The sequence below is a fragment of the Schistocerca piceifrons genome, chromosome 5 (assembly GCF_021461385.2).
Source record: "Schistocerca piceifrons isolate TAMUIC-IGC-003096 chromosome 5, iqSchPice1.1, whole genome shotgun sequence".
NCBI classification, from domain to species: Eukaryota; Metazoa; Arthropoda; class Insecta; order Orthoptera; family Acrididae; genus Schistocerca; species Schistocerca piceifrons.
The window spans coordinates 389,415,194-389,442,020 of NC_060142.1; the positions used below are offsets into that span (position 1 = coordinate 389,415,194).

The window sequence follows — 26,827 nt, forward strand, 5'->3', positions numbered from 1 at the left end:
ATCCTCATCTTCAGCACGCAGCCATTCGACGACGTTCCACCCTCAGGTCGATTCCGCCAATTGGTGTCAACAAGATGTTGTTTGGAGCCATGCGTAGCTTCGACTGCTTGTCTCCGACGGGCAGAAAGTCAAATTTCGACAGCAGATGTACCAGCGCCACCTTCACCTGCATCAACCCAAAACGCATCCCTGCAACAAAATAAAAGTACCATCAGTTCGTTGCACATATAATTGATAATGTTACTTTTCTTCAGTCTTGAATTGTCGGTATGAGTGAAAAACTGAATTTCATTCGTTCCGCGTAAGACTGCAATGAAATTCAAAATACTTCGTTATAATGAACTAGTGCTGAGTCAAACCAATCATAGAGAGAAATTAAGTGTACAAAAACGGAGAAATCCAGTAGTAAAACTGGTGTAATGAATACAGTCCACACAACAAATCACCCCATTCTTTTCTAGGTTCAGTTCAGTATTGCAAACTGAAATAAAATTTGACACAATCACCTTGTGGGTAAGAACTACCTACCTATCAAAGTTGTGGGGGTTGGAATCGGAGTTAAAAAGCTTTCTACGCGACACGTGAATTCCCAGACTTTATTTCAGAACGAGAGCACTTGGCGACTTGCAACAGACATCACACGGCGACTTGCAACAGACATCACACGGCGACTTGCAACAGACATCACACGATTTCAGACCTTCATGAAATTTTTTCTCGCTGACATCTCCTACAAAATGATGAAAGGAAAAACGTTTACGCTTACTGTAGTGTCGGCGGAAGAGCCAACACCGTGTTACTGCAGGAGGCTGAAATGCACGCGTTTTAGCTCACGCAGGCTGGCATGAGGAGGGAAGAACTATACTGACGTGAGGTCTGGAACATAACAAGGAATTAGAATTCAGAAATCGGACGGAATTAGTTTCATACTTAACTTTAATACATTAATGATGAACGTCGCTCTTGGCGGTACATGATTCACAATATTATCAGTTCAGAATACATTCTTGAAGAATATGGCGCCTTGCTAGGTCGTAGTAAATGACGTAGCTGAAGGCTATGCTAAACTGTCGTCTCGGCAAATGAGATCGTATGTAGACAGTGAACCATCGCTAGCAAAGTCGGCTGTACCACTGGGCGGGTGCTAGGGAGTCTCTCTAGACTAGACCTGCCGTGTGGTGGCGCTCGGTCTGCAATCTCTGATAGTGGCGATACGCGGGTCCGACGTATACTAACGGACCGCGGCCGATTTAAAGGCTACCACCTAGCAACTGTTGTGTCTGGCGGTGACCCCACACCACACTGCTTTTCAGTTGTTCACGCATTAAAAGTACCGCTTAAAGCATAACGTCATAATTTATTACTTCTTTACTACCAACTGTACTCGCGACACATTTTACAGACAGTACCCACATATGCCGCTGAATGTAGCTACAATATTATATCATTGTACGACACGTGGTTCAGGAAATGTACAAATATACCACTGGATACAAGTGCAAAATTATTCAGTGTACGATACATAGTTCGGAACTTATGGCGCCATAAATAATGAGATGCGTGACAAGTCGCTGCATCTTGCATGATGTTTAAATTTATTACTTCTTTGCCACTAACGCTATTCGAAATAAATATCGCAGACAGTATTGACATATGCTGCTGAACTACCTACGTTATTATTTCATTGTACAACACATAGTTCGGGAGATATGACGTGATAAACATTGAGATGCATGAGAATCTACCTCATCGTGCATGGCGTTTAAATTTATTTCTTCATTACTACTAACTCCATTCGCAAAACATGGTGGAGACAGTACCCACATATGCCGCTGAGTGTACCTACAAAATTATAAATGTAACTTCATCCTATGTCTGGAGTGCTGGTCGATTTCCAATAATAAAATACCAACAGTCATTATTTTGGTTTTATTTGTTACGCAACCAGTTTCGGCGTTGCATTATGCCATCTTCAGGCTTGCATATAACGAGTAGGCCTAAACCTCGTATTAGAAACCAATGCAGCACTGTCAACTGGTATCGTAAAGATTTTTTCCCACCTGCATGTGCGCTCCTTGGAGATGCTGACAGCTTTCAAAGGAGTGCACATGTCCGTGGGGGGGGGGGGGGGGAACTTCACAATACTAGTTGACAGTGCTGCATCGGTTTCTAACACGAGGGTTACTCGATATTGCAGGCCTGAAGATGGCATAATGTAATGCCGAAATTGGTTGCCTAACAAATAAAACCAAAATAACGACTGTATACCCTCTGCTTTATATTGTTTAGGTTCGCAACAACACACTGATCACAGTTTTACTTTTATTTTTATCCCGCTCTTTTAAACATTTATAGCTTTCATATTTAGTTTGCAGCCTTGTGTTTTCTGGGTTTTTAGTTCTAATGATGACTAATTAGAAGCACAACCTGTGAAAAGTCGTGAGTCAACCAAATGCAAACAAGGCATTTACGAATATCATAGAGTATTTCAAATAGATCGCATGCTCCATCTTGACAATTTTAAATTTCATTACAGTAGTACTGAGAGCTTGAAATAATTTATTTCACAACCAAGAACCGTCATATATAAGTTGCTGTCGTGGATGAATTGCAGAGGGTTGTTTGACCCTCCAAAACGAAATGCACACAATGCTACACAGATAAGAAATGCATCGAAAGTGAATGGAGAGATAGTAGGTATTGTAGATCCACCTAACAGAAATTTTGTGTTTGATCTCCGTCAGCTCTAGTATATTTATTACCAGCTGACTTAGCAATGATCTGATTTTGCCTTACTATATAAGCACAATTTTTTTAAAAAAACTTAAGTCTATGAAACGGGATGTATGTGACAGTCCAGTAAATAAGTTCACAATTTAAACGTCACAACGACAAGTTTAAGAAAAGGGGTCAGTAAATAAAAAATTTTAGAACATCTCTACCAAATAAAAGAGAGCAGGTTAACAAAACTAATAGTCCTGTAGTCCTGAAGAAAGAGGACAACGATAATCTGCCCCATAAAAATTAGAAAAGAATAGAAAAAAACATTAAGTTATCATCAGAAACTACAGATAGGATCACTTTTAAGTACTGAAGGCTCACGAGAAAAAAAATAAATAAAAACATAGGCATGAGAAATTAAATGGCAACATGCTGAAAAAAGGAAACAAAGAAAATATTGAGTCTTCTTCCTTACCGAATCATCTTTATATTCTTACATGCCGGGATTCAAGCATGTCATATAATCATGTTCACATCAACACGCTGCACTGTGGTCTCAGACTGAGCGTGGGCCATATACGAGAAGTGTAATGCAAGTTCCTGAAAGAGCTACGTGTCACATGTTCGTATAAATGCCTAAACGTCAAAAAATACATAGTAGCGCCAGGAAAAAAACTTTGAAAAGCAAAATATAAAAATTAGTGTTATATCAAATGAAGAAGTGCCATTAACAACGCTGTTCATTCCAGTTTTCCGGAATAAATGTGGAGCCGTATTTCAAGATATACCGATTTGGCAGATTTTTAGTTATCAAGACACATTCATTACATTACAGGTCCACAGTTCGTGTGATTCCATTTCAGCTACTGTATCACTATTGATTCCACCCATTTTATTTCAGTGAGTTTCATTTACTTAATCAGGCGCTTCGATTTTAGTTCATACAAGTGATTTAGATGTAAAGTTTCGTGCACAAAACAGCACGAACTGTGAGAGCTTTTGGTAGATGACTTGTAGCGGGTTTATTTTTTTACACAGTATAAAACTGAAAATTACGTGGATGAAGTACAGGGAGCGTAAGATTGACTAGTCGAGTTAAATCTGGCGATGCTGAGGGAATTATATTAGGAAATAAGAGGCTAAAATAACAGCTGAGTTTGGCTATTTAGTCAGAAAAATAACTGAAGACTGGGAATATTAAGCAAAAACTTCTCTGAACAAGATAATTCTTTCAACATTGAAAACATATCTAAATCCTAGAAACGCATTTCTGAAGGTATTTGGCTCGAGCTCAGCCTTGTACGGGAGTGAAACATGGACAGTAAACAGTCTATGCGAGAAGGGAATAATAGAATGCTGAAGATCAGACTGGTGGATCGAATAACAAATGAGGAAGTACTGAACGATGTTGAGAAAAAAAGAAATTGTGATATAGCTTGACTAATGAAAGGGATCGGATTATACACAAATGTAAGGTATCAAGTCTTTCTCGAAGTGTGGGGGTAACAACTGTAGAGAGAGGCCATGACTGAAATGGGTATAAGTAGCTCTGGTTATTCAGAGATGACGAGTCTCGAACAGGATAGACTAAGGTGAGAGTTGCACCGATCGAATCTGTGGCCTCACGACCACAGCGACAACCATAGTAGTGATCGAACATTGAGCACGATTTATTATTTTGGTGTTTCACATTAACTAAATATATTTACCTAAGGTACTCACGTTTCGTGATATATTGGCCAAATCGTAATTGACACCAGATGTGAGTTGGTTAGGAACTGCATTAAACATGGATATCCTTCAACGTGTCACATATGTTAATAATCAATGTTGTTGTGATACTTTTTCATCGTGTGCACTAGGCGTGAAAATATTTTCATATGAGTTATGTAAAAAAACCGAACAGCTGAAAATGAGACTTGCACTGTGTGGGTTCTGTACAAATTTGACAGTGTATATAGATAGTTCATCTTGCATTATAGGTTTTGATGAGTGAGTTTCCAAGTATCTAAATATGTGGCATAAAATGGTCACATCTTTTCATTCCATTGACTTACAAATATTAGCACCACTAAAGGACTGTAGACTGTAATAACTGACATTAACTTCAGATTCTCTGTCCTCCGCTCCTGAGGAAAAGGGCAACAGTGCGATCCTATAAGGGTTCTGTTGTTACCGACTGAGGAACGGAAAACTAAAACAACGAACAGTAAAGGTGAAAGGAGGAGTGACTCACCAATGCAGATGCGTGGCCCTTCGCCAAAGGGTAGATAGCAGTAGGGATGCCTGGATGCTTTCTGCTCCTCAGAGAAGTGCTCCGGGTCGAATTTCTCGGGGGTTCGGAAGAACTTCCTGTCATAATGGAGTCCCATGACTGGAATGAGCACCTTGGTTCCTTTCTCCAAGACACAGTCGTATCCTGGAAGCTTGTAGTCCTGCACCACCTCGCGATTCAAAACTGGAACGGGTGGATACATACGAAGGGTTTCTGAAAGAAAAAAGGGAACGATGTAAACGGAGGTGTTTTAATAAATATTCCACACTGGTCCTCGATGTGGTGTTTTATCTCCCTTAGCGATTGCAGTCAAAGGATGTACAAGCGTGGTATTTACAATAGAGAAAGAGAAGATGTGTTAATCTTTATGTCCTAAACCGTTTGGTCAATTAACTGTTTTCTGAAGGACTTTGCCAACTGCTAAGTATTTTACGAAACGCACTAAGGCAGGTATCAATATGTGCTGTTTTGTCACTGTCGGTTTGTTAATAACCATCATCCCACATAAAAATACATCTATCATTTATGTACCATGTCATGTTTTTTTATGGCCTGCTTTCTGATGTACCTGTTATTTTCATCATTAAGTGTAGCAAAGTGTGTATTAGGAGTGGACAGCATGAGCAGTACATATTCCGAATTATTCTCGGAGGAGTGAAAGACACCGAACATCATTGTGCAGGTTTTCATGCCCACTTCACATGCTGATTAGGAGTAAAAAAAGAGAGTAGCATACAGAACAATTAACAAAATGCCTGAAGGCGATGGAATTTTAATTCTTCTGGGTGCCTGTATTGCTGTTAGATTGAAGGGAGTGGAAGGTAGGGTTGCTACAAAATAGGATACTCATTAACAGCAGTCAGCGTATATTCAAGTGAAAACGCTTAAACTTGGGAGACGAAGTATAAGTTCTTCTTTCTATATCAACCGTATCCATTTGTGGAACCATGCAATTATAAAACTAAATTGTTAGTCAAAACACTAACTTAAACTTGACTAAGCCAGTCATACACAGTAACAATTCACTGCTCCTGGACCGTTGACAATAACTTCGAATTAAAATTCATCATAAATCTTATAGGAATTGTAACAAATAACTGGCAAAAATGATCCATAATTATTGCTTTTTGTGGTCTGAGGCATGGTGTATGGGTGATGCCACAAATCCATTAATAAATTTGAAAATACGGTTTAAGATGTAGTTACAGCATTCTGTGGCTGATAACAGTGAGTGCAGAGGGTTCTTTGTGCGAAACAGTTAAGAATATAAAGTGCTAAATAAACGAACAACACAGGAAGGCGTTAAATACTCTCGCTCTTTCTGATGAATAAATGAAGAAATAAATGCGGCATTAAATAGTCTCTCTCTCTTCCTCCCTCTCCCTCTCTCCATCCTTCTTCTCTCTCTCTCTCTCTCTCTCTTGTGTGTGTGTGTGTGTGTGTGTGTGTGTGTGTGACTGTGTGTGCGTGCGTGTGCGCACGCGCGCACGTGTACGTAGGACATAGGATGTAGGTTGTACCTGGTTGCAGAGTAGAAGTGCGCTACCCTGTTAGAGCACTTTTCAGTGTTCCGCGTCTAGACAGCCGTGCAAGAGAAGGTAAATGTATTCAATTACTCTGTCTTTAAATGATAGCATTCACTTGTTCAAATGGCTCTGAGCACTACGGGACTTCACATCTGAGGTCATCAGTCCCCTAGACTTAAACTACTTAAACCTAACTAACTTAATGTTGCGGCCACATCACACGCATCCATGCTCGAGGCAGGATTCGAACCTGACACCGTAGCAGCCGCGTGCTTCCGGACTGTAGCGCCTAGAACCTCTCGACCACAGCGGCCGGCTTCACTTGTAATGTGGTGACTCTTTTTCTAAAATTACAAAAATTTATTCGCAAAAATCTTTTCCCAAACATGTACCTAGGAACAAATATATCGAACTGTTCCAACTGGGCCGGCCGGTGTGGCTGAGCGGTTCTAGGCGCTACAGTCTGGAACCGTACGATCGCAGGTTTGAATCCTGCCTCGGGCATGGATGTGTGTCATATCCTTAGGTTAGTTAGGTTTAAGTAATTCTAAGTTCTAGGGGACTGATGACCTCAGAAGTTAAGTCCCATAGTGCTCAGAGCCATTTGAACCATTTTATTCCAACTGGGAAAATCTTGTCAGTATTGTATTTAACACTATATTTGTTACATTGTTACCCTATTACACACCAATAATCATTAAGGGAAAGCAGACTAAAGGGAAACATTATAAAAAACCAGTTTAAAGTCAGAAACATTTTGAAATACAAACTATTGAAAACAGGTAAAATTTCAATTTTCAAGACAGGTCCAGTTGTTAAGACGGTAAAGAAACTCTGTCCACTCGCAGATATCACATGTTCCATGGTAGAAGACCTTGTCTCCGTTGTTAGGTACAACATGGTGCACGGCCGAAGGAATATGGCTTAATAACCCACATACGTAGAAGTTTGCTCATCACGAAATTGTATAACTGCAGAACTAATAAAATCTTACAAATAGCGTTAGTATATTATAAGGCACTTACTTGTGTAGATCTAAAAATGCTGACAAATGCTGCACAAAACGTAACCTCAAATCTCACAAGAACGAAACAAGCAGAAAATGCCAGAAACTGTTAATGGCTGTCTTTGGTGGCCTTGCCTTCGTGTGATGCTAAAATGAGTCATTAGATTGAAACATCGGCCAAGAAACATGTGTTCCTAGGTATATTATCCTAACGGTACAGCACTCTAAACAGCAAATAACAGAATTAGGTAATGCTATGCAGCGATGAAGTGGGAGTCTTCTTGCACACATAGACAAGTTTTAAGGTAGGGACGGGATGCTGGAGAAGAAACGATTCGTGGACTGTTAATTCGATTCGTGCTTTTGCTTGATGTAATGGTTTTATTGCACTTGCAAAGTGCGTGAATTCAGCTTGCAGTGCCCATACGATGGCGTTCAAATGTGTGTGAATTCCTAAGGGACCAAAATGCTTAGGTCACCGTTCCCTAGACTTACACACTACTTAAACTAACTTATGCTAAGAACAACACATACATCCAAGTCCGAGGGAGGGCTCGAACCTCGGGCGAGAGGGACCGCGCAGTCCGTGACATGACGCGTACGATGGCGTTCAATGAGTAATACAACAGATATATTTTCTCTGCCATAATGTTGTGTTTGTTGTGGGGCATCGTGGAATATTCCCGCTTCAACTCCTATAGTTCCATGACGTTCAGATACGTGACGTTGCTGTACGTAGGTGCGTTTCGAGCGGAGAGCTATCGTTGAGTTTCTTTTTGCTGAAAACCAGAGTATCGCAGATATTCATATGCGCTTCAAAATGTCTTCGGAGACATGGCAGTGAACAAAAGCACGGGGAGTTGTTGGGTGAGGCGTCTGTCATCATCGTAACAAGATCGCGCAAACATGTCCGATCTCTCACGTGACTGCCGGCTGCACACAGCCGTGACTCCTGCAATGTTGGAACGTGTGGACACACTTGTTCGAGGTTATTCACGGGTCTTAATAAAACAACTAGCTACACAACTGGATATGTCTGTCGGCAGTCCTGACACACTCGTTCAGCAGTTGGGTACTCATGGGTGTGCGTCGGCAGGGTTCCTCGCCGCCTAAGAGAAGACCATAAAGATTAACGAAGGACCTTCTGTGGAACTGCTGGCACGTTACATAGGTGATCGTGACTTTTTTTTAACATCGTCACAGGCGATGAAACATGGGCTCATCTCTTCGACCCGGAAACAAATTGGCAATGCGTGGAGTGGCGCCAAGTTAAAGCCACACCCTCAGCCGGTAAATTAATGGCGACGGTCTTCTGGGACTATGAAGTGGTTATTCTGTTTGATGTCCTCCCTCATGGTCAACGTTCAACTCTGAACTGTATTGTGCCACCCTCAGGAAACTGTAGAATTGACATCAGCGTTTTCTTCGCCACAAAAATGCAAACGAACTTCTCCTTCTCCATGACAACCACAGGCCGAACACAAGTCTGCGCATCAAAGAGGAGAACAAATCTTCACTGGATTGTTTTCCTTCATCCGCCCTACAGCCAGCACCTCGCATCTTCTGATTTCCATTTGTCTGGCCCAATGAAGGATGCACTCCGCAGGAAGTACTGCTTGGACGCTGGGGAGGTTATTGACGCAGCAAGACTTTCGTTCCGACGTCAACCAGTAAGAGTGGTAGCATCCGGGCATACAGGCCATCGCAGTATGGCGGTGCAAGGCCATCGCATTAAACAGAGATTACGTTGAAAAATAGGATTGTATTGTAGTGTATGTTAACCGGAGGCCTAGAAACGACGGAGACGCTCCGTCCCCGCCGCAGTCGCAGTGGTCCACAACCCCACGACGAGTACCGCAGTCCACTTCACCCCTCCGGCGCCCCACTCCGAACCCAGGGTTACTGTGCGTTTCGGCCCCTGGTGGAACTCCCCCCCCCCCCCCCCCCCGGGAACGTCTCACACCAGACGAGTGTAACCCCTATGTTTGAGTGGTAGAATAATGGTGGTGTACGCCTACGTGGAGAACTTGTTTGCGCCTCAACCGCCGGCATAGTGTAGCTGAGGCGAAATAAGGGGAACCAGGCCACATTCGCCGTGGCGGATGGAAAACCGCCTAAAATCCATCAATAGACTGGCCGGCTCGCCGGACCTCGACCCAAGTCCGCCAGGCGGATTCGTGCCGGGGACCAGCCGCTCCTTCCCTCCCGGAAAGCCGTGCATTAGACCGCACGGCTAACCGGAGGGCTAAAAATAGGATTATTAGCCAAAAGAGTGAGCAATAATAAAGTGTATCGGAAGCCTGAATAAAATCCAACTGCTTTCTGAAAAAAATTCGTTGCATTACTTATTCAACGCCTCTCGTACATTAGTGATTGGCCCATATTGTAAAGATATGAGCATAAATCTTCATAGCAATACTGTTGTGTATGGACGTCAGTGAGTGATCATTTTGTAGAAGTGAACTGTGTCATAATACGTGAAAAAGTAGTATATGGAGCAAGTTACGTAATTACGTCGTTTGTTTCGACTGATGTTCACAACGATAGACATAATGTTTTAATTATCATCCCAAAGATTTGAAATTTCTTTGCGGCTACATGTCTCAGTCCAGGTACACACTGAAATCCCCAGCTTACAGCAGAAGACCACTAGTGGAGCCGAAAGAAAATAACGCAGCCACTGTCAAACAGAGATGGGCTGCATCACTCTGGTTTGGTCCCAATAGCCGATTCCTATGACATTGCGGCGTGGCGATTTCATTGTGTACCTGCAGATATATACCTGCATACAAAAACAAACAAAAAATTCCGTAGTTTAATTTTTTCGATGTGATAATTGTAACTTTTTTATACCACTTGTAATAATTAAGATCTCCTTCACTAATGGCCATTAATGTGTTCAGAATCCTACTTTAATTATAATAACGTATGATCAAAGTAATGAAAAACACAACGTACCGTTCACCACCTTTTCCAAGTACGGCATCTGGGTCATTATAATGTCGTACGTCACATCGCCGTTGTTCTTTTTCAGTACGTCGTCAATTTCTTCTTGCACATTCTTCTGGATATCCGGATGTCTGGCGAGCTCATACAGGCAGAAGCTTACGGTGGTGGAGGATGTTTCGAACCCTGCGAGGAAGAACACCCACGCCTGTGCTGCCACCTCCTTGGTCGTCAGCCTCTTACTTGTCTCTGTCAGGTACAAAATATGTTCGTAAACAGACTGTTACTTGTGCCATAAAACAAATCAGCTTAAAGATACGAACCACCATCTCACATTGAATCGTTAGAAGCCACTTCCTGAAAATTGGTTTCAGAATGTTCTAACGTCACAACGAACTGTAATACCAACAGTAATGATTGCAGAAAACATAGCTCTAACCCATATTATCTCTAAATTCGTAATATGGAGAAAATAATTCGTAGTCTTAAATATGATACATAATAATTTATACACGATGTTTGAAGCAATTAGTCCCATCCTCTTATGAGGCAGTGTTGGTGAAACTAAAAATAGGCGGTATAAAGGTATGTCCGTAAAGAAATATGGCTATGTTAAGATATGGGCTATTTTACTTGTTTCAAGGACGACGCTCATTGCTTATTTCTTACGGCTGACAGTCTTTGTACTTCTCCCACTAATGCTAATGTCAGTTACAACCAGTTTCTGACAATGACCGAGTCCTGAAGCGGAATGCTGAAGACGTGTAATTCGTAGCTTGCACTGTATTTACATATATGTTGAGTTCCACATGGAATTATTTAATAAATTGACATAACGACTTATGGTCAGGGTGAAATACTCGATCGATCACGGAATCAAATAATCTGTTTCGATTTAGTGTAATTGTTTCAGTATGTAGAATGAGTGACTGGAATCACGAGGCCACACATTTCACCAGAGTAATTAACAAGTGTTGTTTGCAAATTTACTCATGCTATTGGAGAACGTTACCCTTGTAGAAGACCGTATGGAAGCCACCCAATTTTTCTTGATCTCGTAGGACAGTATGTTAAAGAAATATTTATTTTGCGGAGTTTCAGTAACAAGGCCTCCCCACTCACCTGACTTTAATCACTGATATTAATAATTTCATTTCATCTTCACCGAAGCGCAAGTCTCTGAAGGGACGTCAAACAGAAAGATTTGCGCCATTCGAATAACACCGGATGTAGTCAGCCGGCCATACGATCTGGTGTAACGCGCGCCAATCAGCAATGAACACAGCTTAGAAGAGCTTGTGTGCTATGCATGGGACAAAATCTGATGGCAATCAGATGTATTCTCACAAATACGCGAATCTTTGTGTAAGTGAGCTGAAAGGTGGCTAAGAATAACTGGTAAACATGTCAAGGGTCAGTTTAAGATAGGGTGATTGTACAAAGTACTGAACTTGCTGGGTTCACTGCTTCCATTCTCACCGTAATTAGTAACAAAAACACAAAAGTGTGTGCCTCATGCTCTCGTTACTGTCATATTCACTAACATAATTTTACTTAAGGCGTTTGATGCAAAGGCCACGGAAATGTCGTCGATTACCTGGGCTTAGTCCGCACCTTGGGACACAAAAAGGAATTGAAATGATTGCTATATGAGCCACGTCATTATTTCACGACTTCTGATCTCTATATGCATTCAGTGTTTGGATCACTTTTTAAAAATATCGTTGTATAGTGCAGTAGACACCAACTACCTACCTAAATCTTCAAGGTATGCAGTCACATGTTGTCTTTTAACATGGATACAACTGGATGAGTGCTAGTAATGGCAGAAATATCTATTACCGTTCATTCAGAACAAGACTAAGAGATTCTTGAGTTTCTCCCGGAGTATTTGATAATCAAAATATCCACGGGTGTGCTGCCAGTCTATAGTGTCCAACGGGCACAATATTTCGGCGATCATACATGTCGCCATCATCAGGTAAACTGACGGACTGATCTCCTGTGAACGTGCCGGCACGGAGATTCATACGCTATGGCTGCTCAGAGGGAACTGGGTTCGGTCGCAGCGGCGGCCGATTTAAATACCCTCCGCCCGCGGCGCGCTCCCTCCGCCGTCCGCGCTCACGCGGTGGAACAGATTGCGACGGCGTCTGAGATGACGTCGGTGTGATGGCTCTGTCCGCCGTGGTCGTCACAACTATACGTTTGCTCGATTTACTCTTGATTAACCCAATCGCTGGTTCCCAAGCCTTGCTAAGATTATAGCCACAGTCACGGTTTATGAGGTCGTCATTGGTGCGAATTTCGATGGCCTCTCTAACAACGCTGTCCCAGTATCTCGACGTCTGTACCAAAATCCTCGTGCGGTCACACTCCATGGCGTGATTTTCCGACAAGCAATGTTCAGCGACCGCCGACTTGCTCGGATACATCAGTCACGTGTGCCTCTGGTGTTCACAGCATCGATCCTCAACGGTATGCATCGTCTGACCAATATACGACTTGCCACATTGACACGGAATCTGGTACACGCCGGCCTTCCTCAAACCGAAGTCATCTTCGGCGCTCCCCACCAGTGCACGAGTTTTATTTGGAGGACAAAACACAGTTCCGACCCGGTGTTTCTTCAGAATGCGGGCGATTTTCCCCGAGATTGCGCCTGTGTATGGAATAAATGCAGTGCCTACCTCCTCCCTCGTCACTTCATCCACCTCAACAGGTTGCGCTGCAGTGGTTGGGCGGAGAGCACGTTGAATCTGCCACTCTGAGTACCCATTTTTTCGAAATACAGTTCTCAGATGTTCCAATTCCTGGGGTAGACTCTCTGCGTCAGAGATAGTGCGCGCCCTATGTACTAGAGTTTTAAGTACCCCATTCCTCTGTGAAGGGTGGTGGCAGCTGTCTGCGTGCAAATACAGAACAGTGTGCGTTGTCTTCCGATACACCCCATGACCTAGGGTGCCGTCAGCCCTTCTCTTGACCAAGACGTCAAGGAAAGGTAATTTACCCTCCGTTTCAGTCTCCATAGTGAATTTGATGTTGGGGTGTATGGAGTTTAGATGTGTAAGGAAGTCAAGGAGTTTATCCATACCATGTGGCCAGATGACGAACGTGTCGTCCACGTAACGGAAAAAGCAAGTAGGTTTCCATACGGATGACGACAGGGCTTCCTCCTCGAAGTTCTCCATGTACAAGGACGCAGATTTACCGGAGGGTGACGCTAAGAAATTGTTACCCCAAGGTCCGGTACCGCCTAGACTATATGGACTCCCAAAGGTTCACAAAGATGGGGTACCATTACGCCCCATTGTCAGCAACATCAGGGCACTGTAACGGAACTGAAATGATGGTGGACTACCAGTAATTTGGAGCCCGCGCGTCGGAAACGGGAGTGCACTCTGATGCCATCTATTGGCGAAACTGGGAATTAGCGCTGCCTCTCAGACAATGCACTAAGCTCTCGGAGTCAAATGTATTCTTTTTCTTGGTAATTATAAGTTATTACTGTATGATTTAATGTTATAAAGCGCTAGTAGTAAATTATTATGACTGGTATGAACTCCAGGGTAATAAATATAAATATTCTTAAATACTAAATGATTTTTCACAGAAATTGAGAGAGTATTTGCTTTGTAGAATCACCTAGAATGATCAGAAATAGTAATATTCAGAATTAAGTTTAAATTCAACTCAAGCCGTTTCACTTTGAAACGAGCCAAAAAATTGATTTATTCTTTTGCTCCTTCAGAGCTGGCGACCGTAGTTATAAGTATTTTCAGGAGGATTCGATGGTAAGTCTGCCGCTCTCGTCGTGCTGATAGGATTATCCACTGCTGCTAGCAGTGGTGATTGGATACATAAGCTCACTACCAAGTTTATAGGACTTTGTTCCTTTTATCATAAGTATGTGGATGATTAGGTGTTCAATAGCCCACATCTGAACAACCTACTTAAGAAGAACAGTGTGTATATATGGACTGAGGAATGTGAAACAGCATTCAACTGGCTAAAAGACAATTTGGCTAAAAACATAAAGTTATGGCACCCTGACCTGTGTGAACCATTCCACATGGCAACAGATAGTTCAGATTATGGATTGGGAGTATCCATATTTCAGGAGGTAATGATAGATGGGGAAAAAACTCATAGACAAATAGCATTTGCGAGTAGAACCATGTCTAAGTATAAAAGAAACTATACGGTTTCAGAGAAGGAGGCTTTAGCTATAGTATGGGGTTTTAGGAAATTTCAACTTTTCTTATGGGGACATAAGACTGTGGTCCATACAGACCACAAAGCTTTAATATTTTTGAAGGACTGCAGATTGTTACATAACAGGTTGACCAGATGGGCGCTGTTTTTACAACAATTTGATATAGAGATCAAGTATGTTAAAGGGAAAGAACATGCAGTACCGGATGCTTTGTCGAGATTACCGGAAGGATGTGAGACACTAGAAAGTGTAAAGAATAGGGAAGATGTTTTTGAGGTGAATTACTTCAAAAAAGCGGAAGGAAGAGAAAAAATTAGGAAAATATGTCGGAATATGCGAAGATATCAAAGTGATGATGATGCACTAAAGTCAGTAAAGGTCAAGTTTGACAATCCGGACGCAACTAACATAAGGGCTTCATATAAAATACATAAAGGTGTACTGTATCTTCAAAGATTAAGTAATCCAGGGAAGTGGAGAGTATGTTGGCCGGAACAACACACTGAAGTGCTGATAGATTATGTTCACTTGGCATATGGCCATTGTGGTGCACGGAAGTGTACCGATAAGTTAGATGAATGCATTACCTTTAACAACATGGCACGAAGGGTAGCACAGAGGATAAGATCTTGTGATCTATGCCAAAAGGCGAAAGTAACAAATGCAACTAATCAAGGGCCCATGCAATCAATAAAACCTGATGAAGTATTAGAAATAGTAGCAGTAGATATCTTTGGACCATTACCGAAAACCGTGGGGGGTTTTGTGTACATATTTGTAGCAGTTGAACTTTTCTCAAAGTATATAAAGCTATATCCCTTGAGAAAAGCTACTGCCAGAGCTGTGTATGATAAAATGGTGTGTGATTATTTTGTGAAAGTAGGGAAGCCAAAGAGAATACTATCAGATAATGGTGTTCAGTTTTGCTCAAAAATGTGGAAGGATGGGATAACTGAGAAACAGGTAGAAGTGGTACATATCTCAGCTTATCACCCATCAAGCAATCCGGCAGAAAGATATATGCGTAAGATAGGTCAGTTATTTAGGACGTACTGCCATAGCAACCACAAGAAGTGGGGCATGTATGTGAGTGAATTCGAAGAAATCATGAATTCATTAACAAACGAGAGCACTGGATTTACTCCAGAAGAAATCCTAAAAAAGACGAGAAGTAAAAGTCTAGCAGAAGACCTACTAGAATATCCAGATAGAGTTGAATTAGATTATGATAGTAAAAAGAACTTAGTAAAAGACAAGATGAGAAAACAAGCAGATGCGAGAATTCGTAGTCATGACAAAAAAGTAAGGAATCCTAAATTCAAAATAGGTGATCTCGTTCTTGTAAAAACACATGAAAAGTCAAGTGAAATTAACAACGAGATCAGCAAATTTAAATATATATATATTGGACCATTTAAAATAGTGTCCATACCCAATGTGAATGCTTATTATTTAGAGTACCCATTAACAGGCAAACGCCTGGGAGTAAGAAACATAGTGGATCTCAAAAGGTATGAACTACGAATTCTACCAGATTGAAAATAAATATATAAATAAATATTAAAGTAAACCAATATGTAAATAGTTTTGTTTCTTTTGTTCTATGTGAAAGGCAAATGTTCACTAAAATATGTTGCAGTATTCTAATGAAACTTCTAGTTTAAGTAGAGACTAAACAGACTGGGAAAGACTGAGCTTCTAAGAAAGCCTTAATAGATGTGTAAATAAGTGTTGTGGAAGAGGTAGAAAAGTGAGGAGGTAAAGTGAAAAGGACGGGCTCTAAAGTAATAGGCGCATAACGTGTGTTTTACTTGCCTGAGATAAAAGAAGTGTATTTAAAATTTTTGTAAAAGAGATGTTTAAAGTGTACTGTGTTTAGAAGTAAGAAAATTGGAAAGAATATATGTAAATCATTTATGTAATATTTAGCAGGAAAGATAGAAAGAATTGGTGTTTAATTTTAAATAAGAAATATAAGTACCGAGGTGTATCAGTAAGAAAGGGAAAACCCTTGGTAAAAAGCTTAACAAAAATTTCAGATTCATTATAGGAGAGACTTCTTATTGAATTATCACTGTTAGATACTTCAATAAGAAGTGGGGCATGTGTAACGGAACTGAAATGATGGTGGACTGACAGTAATTTGGAGCTTGCGCGTCGGAAACGGGCGCGCTGGTGTGAGACTGCCAGGGAGTGCACCCTGATGCCATCTATTGGCGAAACTGGGAATTAGCGCTGCCTCTCAGACAATGCACTAAGCTCTCGGAGTCAAATGTATTCTTTTTCTTGGTAATTATAAGTTACTACTGTATGATTTAATGTTATAATGCGCTAGTAGTAAATTATTATGACTGGTATGAACTCCGGGGTAATAAATATAAATATTCTTAAATACTAAATGATTTCGGTGAAAAGGTGGTAGGGGAACGCCCCCACTCTTGGTGATACGAGCGTAGCTAGAGGTAGCTGGAGACACAGGGACTGAACAAGGGAATGGCCTGGGGAGCGTTGACGCGATCGGACGTGCATAACTGTGCTCACGCAAAAGTGATTGTGCAACAGCGAAGAGGAGAACATCGTCGCCGTTTGTGGAGTAGAACGCGACGAATGGTTGTCGAAGCCGTCTCTATGCCACTGGGGCTGATTGTAAGAGTTCCTGCACCCAGATTTTATGGCGGACGTGCAGTAACTTATACGAGTGCTACAGCTCGTAGTTCCAGCCGCCATTGAGGGCATGAGGCGTGAAGAGCTGCGTTAGCCACATGCATCTCACCACCAGCACCGATACGTCTACCCAAGGCAAGACTGCTTGCAATTGTTAAGTCGAACTTTGTATACATGTAAAAGGAGAATACCAGTTTTCTTTTATGCAAGTGCAGAGGACAGAATATAGTAATGAGTAAAAATACGACGCATGTTGTTCATTGTAAAGTGTAGTAACCTGAAACATAGTGTAGCGAAATCAGACTGAGGCCACCATCGCCTCTTTCGTTTACAATTCTTTTGGGTGAAGAATACTTTAGCGTATAAGAATGTTGAAAAGAGCAATGGTCACAGCAGAATGAGTCGCCTATTTATAGTTACTTAAATTTTTCTGAGTAACCTTTCAAGTAAAGTCACTTAACTAATTCTATATCAATTGTCCAAAGAGTAATATCCAAAATCATTAAATAAGTTGAAGGATAGAATTTTGTTAACCTAAGTTGCATAAGTTGTCTTGGTGGTAATTACCAAGCCAACTCACAGAAATTGAGAGAGTATTTGCTTTGTAGAATCATCTAGAATGATCAGAAATAGTAATATTCAGAATTAAGTTTAAATTCAACTCAAGCCGTTTCACTTTGAAACGAGCCAAAAAATTGATTTATTCTTTTGCTCCTTCAGAGCTGGCGACCGTAGTTATAAGTATTTTCAGGAGGATTCGATGGTAAGTCTGCCGCTCTCGTCGTGCTGATAGGATTATCCACTGCTGCTAGCAGTGGTGATTGGATACATAAGCTCACTACCAAGTTAAGTGGGTCAGGTAGGCAGTGTTACCGTGTGAACTGTAGGGCACTGTAGGCCGTGGATCGAACCCGTTCAATCATCACAGCTCTTTGGGAAATAGTCCGGTTAGGAGTGTACTAATCATTAGGTAAATACTGGCGAGTAACGGTCAAAAATGTATACGCAAGTGAATTTAGCAAGGTCCATGTAGCACCTAGTTAATGTGGTGCAATGGCGAGGGTAGGAGTGGAGTAAAAGTGAGCTGAGTTTGTGGCAGCTGTGCTGTCTCCAAAGATTAATAACGTGAATTCACCACTACCTCTTACCATTAGGGCTGAGCTATTTACGGTTAAAATACGTAGCAGTAAGCGCTAAGGCATGACAGCTACAAGTCCGTATTGGCTTTATACATACGGAAGTAGGAAGCGGGTCATTCCGTCAGTGGAGGGGTTAAAACAACCGAGTCAGTTGAGAACATACCCCATTTACTGATGGAAAGATTCGGCGGTTCGGTCGCATGTGGCGACCGTGACAGGACTTACCAAGTTTGTAGAATAATGGCTGCAATAAAAGTGTTTTATATAAACTTGTAGTTTCAAGAAAATTTTAAATTTAAAATTCTGTTGTAGACAAATATACCATAATTGGTAAGTTCAAGACGACAACCTGCAAAGCAGCAAAAGAAAGTCCAATAGTAGGAGTTAAACAAGTAATACTTGGTTTAATAAACATTTCTATTAGGCACGAAATACAGCAGCTTAAGATGGAGTCGAATAGTAACAAGCAAGACGAAAACATTACAAGGTCAGACCCAGAGTTAGGGACCATAGATACTGTTGTAGGGTTGGAAAATCCTATAGATGAATCCTCACCCACAAAACAGGAGGAACGGAAAATCGCCCGCATTCTGAAGATACACCGGGTCGGAACTGTATTTTGTCCTCCAAATAAAACTCGTGCACTGGTGGGGAGCGCCAAAGATGACCTCGGTTTGAGGAAGGCCGGCGTGTACCTGATTCCGTGTCAATGTGGCAAGTCGTATATTGGTCAGACGATGCATACCGTCGAGGATCGATGCCGTGAACACCAGAGGCACACTCGACTGATGTATCCGAGCAAGTCGGCGGTCGCTGAACATTGTTTGTCGGAAAATCACACCATGGAGTATGACCGCACGAGGATTCTGGTACAGACGTCGAGATACTGGGACAGCGTTGTTAGAGAGGCCATCGAAATTCGCACCAATGACGACCTCATAAACCGTGACTGTGGCTATAATCTTAGCAAGGCTTGCTAACCAGCGATTGGGTTAATCAAGAGTAAATCGAGCAAACGTATAGTTGTGACGACCACGGCGGACAGAGCCATCACACCGACGTCATCTCAGACGCCGTCGCAATCTGTTCCACCGCGCGACCGTGGCGCGGGGCGCGGACGGCGGAGGGAGCGCGCCGCGGGCGGAGGGTATTTAAATCGGCCGCCGCTGCGACCGAACCCAGTTCCCTCTGAGCAGCCATAGCGTATGCATCTCCGCGCCGGCACGTTCACAGGAGCTCAGTCCGTCAGTTCACCTGATGATGGCGACATGTACGATCGCCGAAATATTGTGCCCGTTGGACACCATAGACTGGCAGCACACCCGTGGATATTTTGAAGACGAAGGGCGTTCGTAGCACTAATTTCCTTATCATAGTGCCAATATCCTGCGTTGTATCTCAAAACCTCCCCACAATATGGCATGGAATGAGAGCAAGAGACACTGTAGATGGCGAAACCAAAACAACTAAAGTTGTGTATTGATAAATATTTTTCCAAGCACAACATCTTTAGGGAATTAAGATGCCAGTTATTGATCACTGGAATGAATTGCGGTATGATGAGAGACTGCTCACACAGTTGCTATCAATGAAGAAAGATTCTGTTAGGAGATTAAGAAAGGGGATTTTTTTGTCCTACTACATATTCCTAGTGACACCTCTAGAGACGATGGAGCTGATAACATGAAAGCAATTTAATGGTATTAATATCATTCTTAAAGAATGAATTGCCGTTGTGAGAGTACATTCTAGATAAAAATATTCACCAAAATTGTTATTACGACTGCGAGAGTGATACATGAATAATTTGTTTGACAAGTCTAAAGTAGTAGGGCTGACCATTGAGGACTTAGAATAAAAATGCAGCAACCAATGATGTCTTAGTAATCTACAACATTAAATCTCATGTCATTAAATGAGATCTTTGTTGTCTATAATATGAATGAAAGCAGAGCAACAGTACGGTTTATTGACACAAAAATGTTTTAAGCTGACACTTATAAATGTAAGATTTCTGAAGGTACCAGGATAAGGAGTAATGTGGTTTCAGAGGAGCCAGATTATGTACAAAGGTGGCACCTAAAGGCTGAATCAGAAGGCTTACTTCATGGATAAACAGGCCTTACAAGCCACGTGAAGGCAACCTGCCTAGGGATGAGACCCTAAAATAAACACCTCTGATCCTCCAGGTTTCGGGTCCTGCTTTGGGGTGGTACCTAACACTGGTAAGTTTCATAGAAAACAGACAGACAGATCCAATAGACGCAACCAAGGCTAGGAAAAAGGCAAACGATTTGGCAGAGCCGATATATTGACGACTGCTGCATAGAATGTGAGAAGTCTCAACGTGAAGGAGCTTGAGTTATAAAGAAAGTAAAAACAAAGAAACGTAAATATGACAATGATTAATGGAACTAAGAAAAAATGTAAACGGCACCGAAGGTGGCTTGAGTACATACTGATGTGTAGTGGCATAGAACACCAAAACAGGGTAAGTGGTGGAATTGAACTATTACAAGACAAAAAATGGTAAAAGACCCTCACATCCTCAAGATACGTAAATGAGAAAATAATTATTGCTCCACATTAAGACTGAAAGAGGTTATCTCACCCTGCTGGACTATATGCATCATGTGAATGAAGGGTAGACTATACAGAGTAGTTCTGTCTTACACTGCAGGAGGAAATAGAAGAAAAGAAGAAGATTATATAACTCTGACAAGAGATTTAAACGCAAGAGTGGGGAATATGGAAACAGAAAATGTGGTAGGAAAACATGGAGAAGCACACCTTAACAAAAATGGAGTAAAATTTAGAGCATTCAGTAGCTACAACAAACTAAAAATTACAAACAAATTTTTCCAAAAAAGAAAGACACGAATATATTTGGAGTTCCATATAACTGAGATCACTAATAAACTATGTATTAGTCAGTGAAAAAATGAAGGGAATGGTACAGGATGCATGAGTCTACAGGGGAAGTGACAATTTAAAGATCATTTTCTACTCGTTAGTAAAATGATTCTGTGGCCAAAGTGGAAGAGAAGCAGTATAAAGGAGACAGGATTTTAGAATAAGAGATCTTTATCAAAGACGGCTGACTAAGTACATGTTAGAAATACCAACAATAGAAGACATAGGCGTAGCATGGAACAACATCAGACAATAATTTATAAGAACGATATGGAATACAGAAAGAGACATTTAGAGAAAAACAAAATGCTTTTTGAATTTAATATAAAATGACTCAGAAGAATCAAGAGAAAAATAAAAATAACAATGACAGAAACCAAAAGCGGTAATAAGGATTGATAGAATAGTTTTGTCACCCAAACAGAAAATGCTGTGCTTGGGTGTACAGACTTTTGTTATAAATTGTTGTTGAGTAACCTGAATAAGATGGTGAGAGATACTGTGAAGACAATTATAGCAGAAAGTCAGGGTTCGGTGGAAAATCATAAAAACCTTTAGTGCAATGATAATCAGTTGATGGAAGAAGAGCAGATGATGGAAACAAACAGCTTGATCCAATTCCAGAAATACTACTGCAGTATCGATTTATGCACTTGACAAATATGTGCTGGCTTGGAAACAGGATACTAGAGCAGTGGAGGGGAACAAATCTAGTATAAGTCTTCAAGACAGGACTTACATCCAGCACAAAAGTAATGGAGGAAAATAACTGTCGTGAACACAGGATACAAAATATATGCTAAGATACTTAATGCTCATTTGCAACCCATAGCAAAGGCCAAGTTATCGGAAGTTCAGTGTGGGTTGAGGACAGAAAGATCTTGCTTAAATAATGTACACACAACAAAGACAATAATGCAGAAGTGTAGAGAATATAAGCTTCTGATATACACATCACAATCATCGATTTTAGAGACAGGAATATACTATGGAAAATTTTCCAAAAACATGGGCACTGTAAACATTTTACATCAGCAATGAAGAGCCTGTATTTGAACATACAGATAGTGCTGCAGTAAGGAAGAGAGCATCAGACATTAATTATAAATTGAACAGTAAGATTTAACTATGCCCTTTCTCTGATCTTTGTAACACTATTATCAATTTCACTTTACTTATATAATATCTTTGTCCGCTCGGGTTTAATTTAATCTCTGTAGCACCATATTCTTTGATGAAACATCTATGAAACTGTATTGTTAATAATTTTTGTGACTATAGATAATGCATATATGTAATTTCGGAAGCAATGCTCTGCAAAAGTTCTGAAATATTAAAATTATTCTTGTAGAACTGGTTCGTGCATAAGGAAAGTTTCTTTGTAATCATGTAAAACCTGGACATAAGTCCCTCCACAAAGAAACTGGCTTGGCAGGAACGGAAAAGGTGGATTCCGCAAGGCTCCTTCCTGGAGCAAGTGAGTTGGTGGTTAGCCTGCAAACTGTTTACAACTTTTGTGCTGAATGAGGCAAGAGGAGCGATAAGAGTAATGAATATTACTCCGGATGTGGAACACTTTTGGCTCATTTTTCACGGCATGCATTGATTAGCTCTGAACTATGAATATCCGGCACTAAGAAGAGAAATTCCAGAGCATTTTATACAAAAGGAGGTGTGACGACTTGTCTGCCTTTTTTAGTTGACACAGAAGATCGCCATAGCTATCACCTTCGTCTCAAAATGAACGCTGTAAAATTGAATTGATCAGTTATTTAGTTTCTTACTAAAATAGTAACAGTGTTTTGTTCGAACTTCATGTTGAGACCTATATTTTAACCTTAAGTCATTTACCGAGACAGGGTCTTTTACCAAGTGCCGCAAATGTTTCCAACTATACTACTTAACTTAACTGAAAAGTAATTGCCTTAATGAATAACTTTTGATAACTTTTGTTGAACAGGAGATTTCTTTAACATTCAGTGATTCTTTTTTCGGAAGTACACTAGGTGATTTTTATGGAACAATAGTTAAAGTTATACCGAAATGTAATTACAAAGGAAGATCAAAAGTATTTTCTTTAGATGTCATTCTTAGTACAGTATTAAAGTTATTTGCATAAAACTCTGATTCTTGAAGGTAGTTACTGACTAATAAATTGGAAATTCTAGCACATGGAAATCAATGTGCAGCTTTGTAACAGTGTTTACATTTTCACGTATCTGTAGTTAAAAGTGTTTCCTCATGTTGAAGTTAGTTGTGCCCCACCATCAATAATCAATTGCATGTAATGGTCATTAACTTACAAGCATTAAAGTATAAACGGTAAGTATTATTGAGACCCAGTTCTTGCCAAACGATTTCATGTTACTTCTGCCTAGTTCATATCAAATCACTGTTAAAATGCTTGCTAAGTTGTGCTACTGTCTGACATCCCATTTCAATATCAACTAAAGTCAATCCCTATAGTTAATTTTCTTCATGAACAGTGTAAGTACTTGGCACAAGTTTGGCTAATTAGGGTGACGAGCATTTTCTTTTAAATAATTTGAGTTTACTTCATAACTAATAGAACTGTGGTGTGAAAGCCGTTTGTTCTGCTACTGCTAGTCTTTCATGAAACAAAATTGGTCTAATACCTTTAGATTTCACAAAATCACTGTCAAACCAAATTCCTTTCGAAGGAGTAACATTATCCTTGTATTGCCAATTTAATATTAGTGTTATATGGTGTTTAATATACATTTATATGGCACCATTCATATGCGGCAATTTCAATTCCATCACAATGTGTTGACCCAGGAGAAACCAAACTTGTTAATATGCTGCTATCCGATGATGATCTGCTGCTTATAGACAAAAGAGAAGATGGATTTCAAAGAACGTTACATAAGTTGCACCTGTGCTCAACTCAATATAATCTGAATACTTCCACAAGCAAAATAAATACGATGGCGTTCATAGTAAGAAACCCCTTAAAAGCCCAAATAAAGTATAAATAACCAGCTAATTGAACAAGACCCTAGCTGCTGTGGCTAAAATATATCATTTGACGACAATACGAACATAAATATTAAATTAAATAAGTTCTAAATGATATGCAGCACTATAAGGAGAACATTACAGAACAAAATCTGTAAAGATGTCCAGCTCAAATTCTGTAATGTAATGGCTGTCCCTAGGCTGCTTAATGGAATGAGTCATGGATAATAGAGAGAAAGACAGAGAGAGAGAGAGAGAGAGAGAGAGAGAGAGAGAGAGTTAAAAGCAGCGGAAATAAAATTTCTAAGATCTGTGAAAAGATGTTCTAAAGAAGACCGATTTATAAATAAAGAGACCAGAGAAGTGTCGGAAATATGCAACCTAAATGATAAAATACAGCTTCATAAAAAGTGGAAAGATTATCTGGACCATAATGAGTGAAAGAAGACTGCCAAAAATTGCAAGTAGGTATAAGCCAGTCGGAGAAAGGAGCGTGGGAAGCCCAAGGAAAGATAATAAATTATGTGAAACCAGGATAGGTTACGAAGGCCTGATCCTTGTTGAGAAGAAGAAGAGAAGAAGAAAACGCTGAGAAAGGAGACTTACGTTCAGTACTCTTCTGCCCAGTGATTGAGAAGCTGTCATCAACATATCCAATATTCTTCAACTGAACCATCAACTGCATGAAGTCCTTCCTAATGACGCCAGTCTTCTCTCGATGTTTGACTGTGTCATCAACGACGCGTGTAAAGTACTCTGTGATGTCCTTTGGTGTGAAGGGTATTGGCAGCAGGTTGCGCAGTTTGGGATTAGAGAATCCCAGAGCCTGAGTCAGGTAAGAACGGACAGATGGCTTGAAGAAGCGCCGTCCCCACTGGCGGAACTCCGCCTCGGGGTTGTGCTGGCTGTCAACGTCGATGCCGAAGGCGCAGGAAGCAATGACGTCGGTGGAGTAGCGGGCAATCAGCTCGCGGACTTCCACAACACTGCCCGCAGGTGTGACGTCAGCCAGAACCCGCGCGCATTCGAGCACTATGCCGAACATGGCGCGCATTTTTCCCGATGTGAACGTGGGCGTCAGCTTCTGGCGCAGACCCTTCCACTTGGTTCCTCCGAGGAAGAAGAGGTGCGCCGTCAAGTGATCTGTCTCCTCGTCTACGTAGATGCCCCGGTCGGGAAAGTAGTTGAAATCCTTTACTATGATCGTTTTGATCAGCTCTGGATCCCTCACAACAAGAAGAGGGTTGTTTAATGAGTAAATACCCACGACGTCCTTTCCTTCTGTTTCAAAATAAACGTCTTTCATATCTTCACCCGGACATTTCCTCATTAGTGTCGTGTTCCAGCCATTTCCTAATGGAAAAGACGGCTCCAAGTATGGCAGACCCTTCTTCTTCCAGTAGGTGTAATTGATTTTGAAGGTAATGTACAGTACTGCAAAAACTGTTGACAGTACAGCCAACATTTCAGTCACCCATGAATCGAAGAAGATAGCCATTTTGGTTCCTATGGAGAAGAAAAAATGGATTAGAACATTAATATGATTGGATTATATGCATTACAATGTTCACTATTTACATGACTTTCTGTGCTGCTCAAGCAACTGACCGCCACAACTATGTAAAATAGTAAAGCTGACTGTTAACTGTATTTCAGTGACTGTATTAGTTTATTGGTTTACATTCAGAATCTATATAAATAAAAATGTAAATGTTTGTTATTCCAGAATAGTGTATCCACAAAAGTTCTAGACCGATTGCAAAGAAATTTTGACACAACGTTGCTTTCAAATACAGAAGTGTTTCTGGGTACCTATTTCTTTAATATATGACATACAATAATGGTGTACCTTTGTGAGACTTTTTGTAAAAATGCATTCCTGTTATTAAATTTACATACGTTTACATACATTTAAAAATAGATAAAAAAAGCACATGCATATTCCAATGGAACTTTGTGTCAAAATTTCAAAGCAATCGGTTAAAAATAGTGGTAGATTTGTGATTAGGAACATCTACATTTTATATACAAATACAAATGCAGATGTTCGTTTCTTCAAAATCGCAAATCTTAGAAAACACTTTATGGATTGCTTTGCAATTTAGACACAACGTTGCGTTCGAATACTTAAGTGTTTTTATGGACCTGCTTGAACGCCATCTGGTACATAGGTAATATATATGTAACAAAAGAGGAAACGTTATAAAAATGTACATGTTGGATTGTTCAAAGTCATTAATCTCGGACATTTGTTGGCCTACTGCTCTCTGCCACATTGCTTTCTGTTTCAGAGCTGTAGATTATTTGTGATTACACTACAGATGTTATGGAACAAACATCAAAAACAAATTTGAAACTGGTACCTTACAATTTCTCCTCTCTTTAGCACCAGACTTTTTTGTGAAAAGAAAACTACTATAAATGTATAAATGCCATACTATG

At 40.7% G+C, this 26,827-nt stretch overlaps 1 protein-coding gene across 1 annotated transcript; it reads right to left on the reverse strand.

The window, feature by feature from the left end:
* On the reverse strand, positions 1-25,883 carry LOC124799012 (cytochrome P450 6k1-like). Its single transcript, XM_047262549.1, has 4 exons — positions 24,992-25,883; positions 10,487-10,723; positions 4,958-5,209; positions 1-189 (listed from the first exon to the last, which is right to left on the reverse strand). Exons 1-4 carry the CDS (start codon positions 25,881-25,883, stop codon positions 11-13), a joined length of 1,560 nt encoding a protein of 519 aa, XP_047118505.1. The 3' UTR covers positions 1-10.
* Between the last annotated feature and the right edge of the window lie 944 nt (positions 25,884-26,827).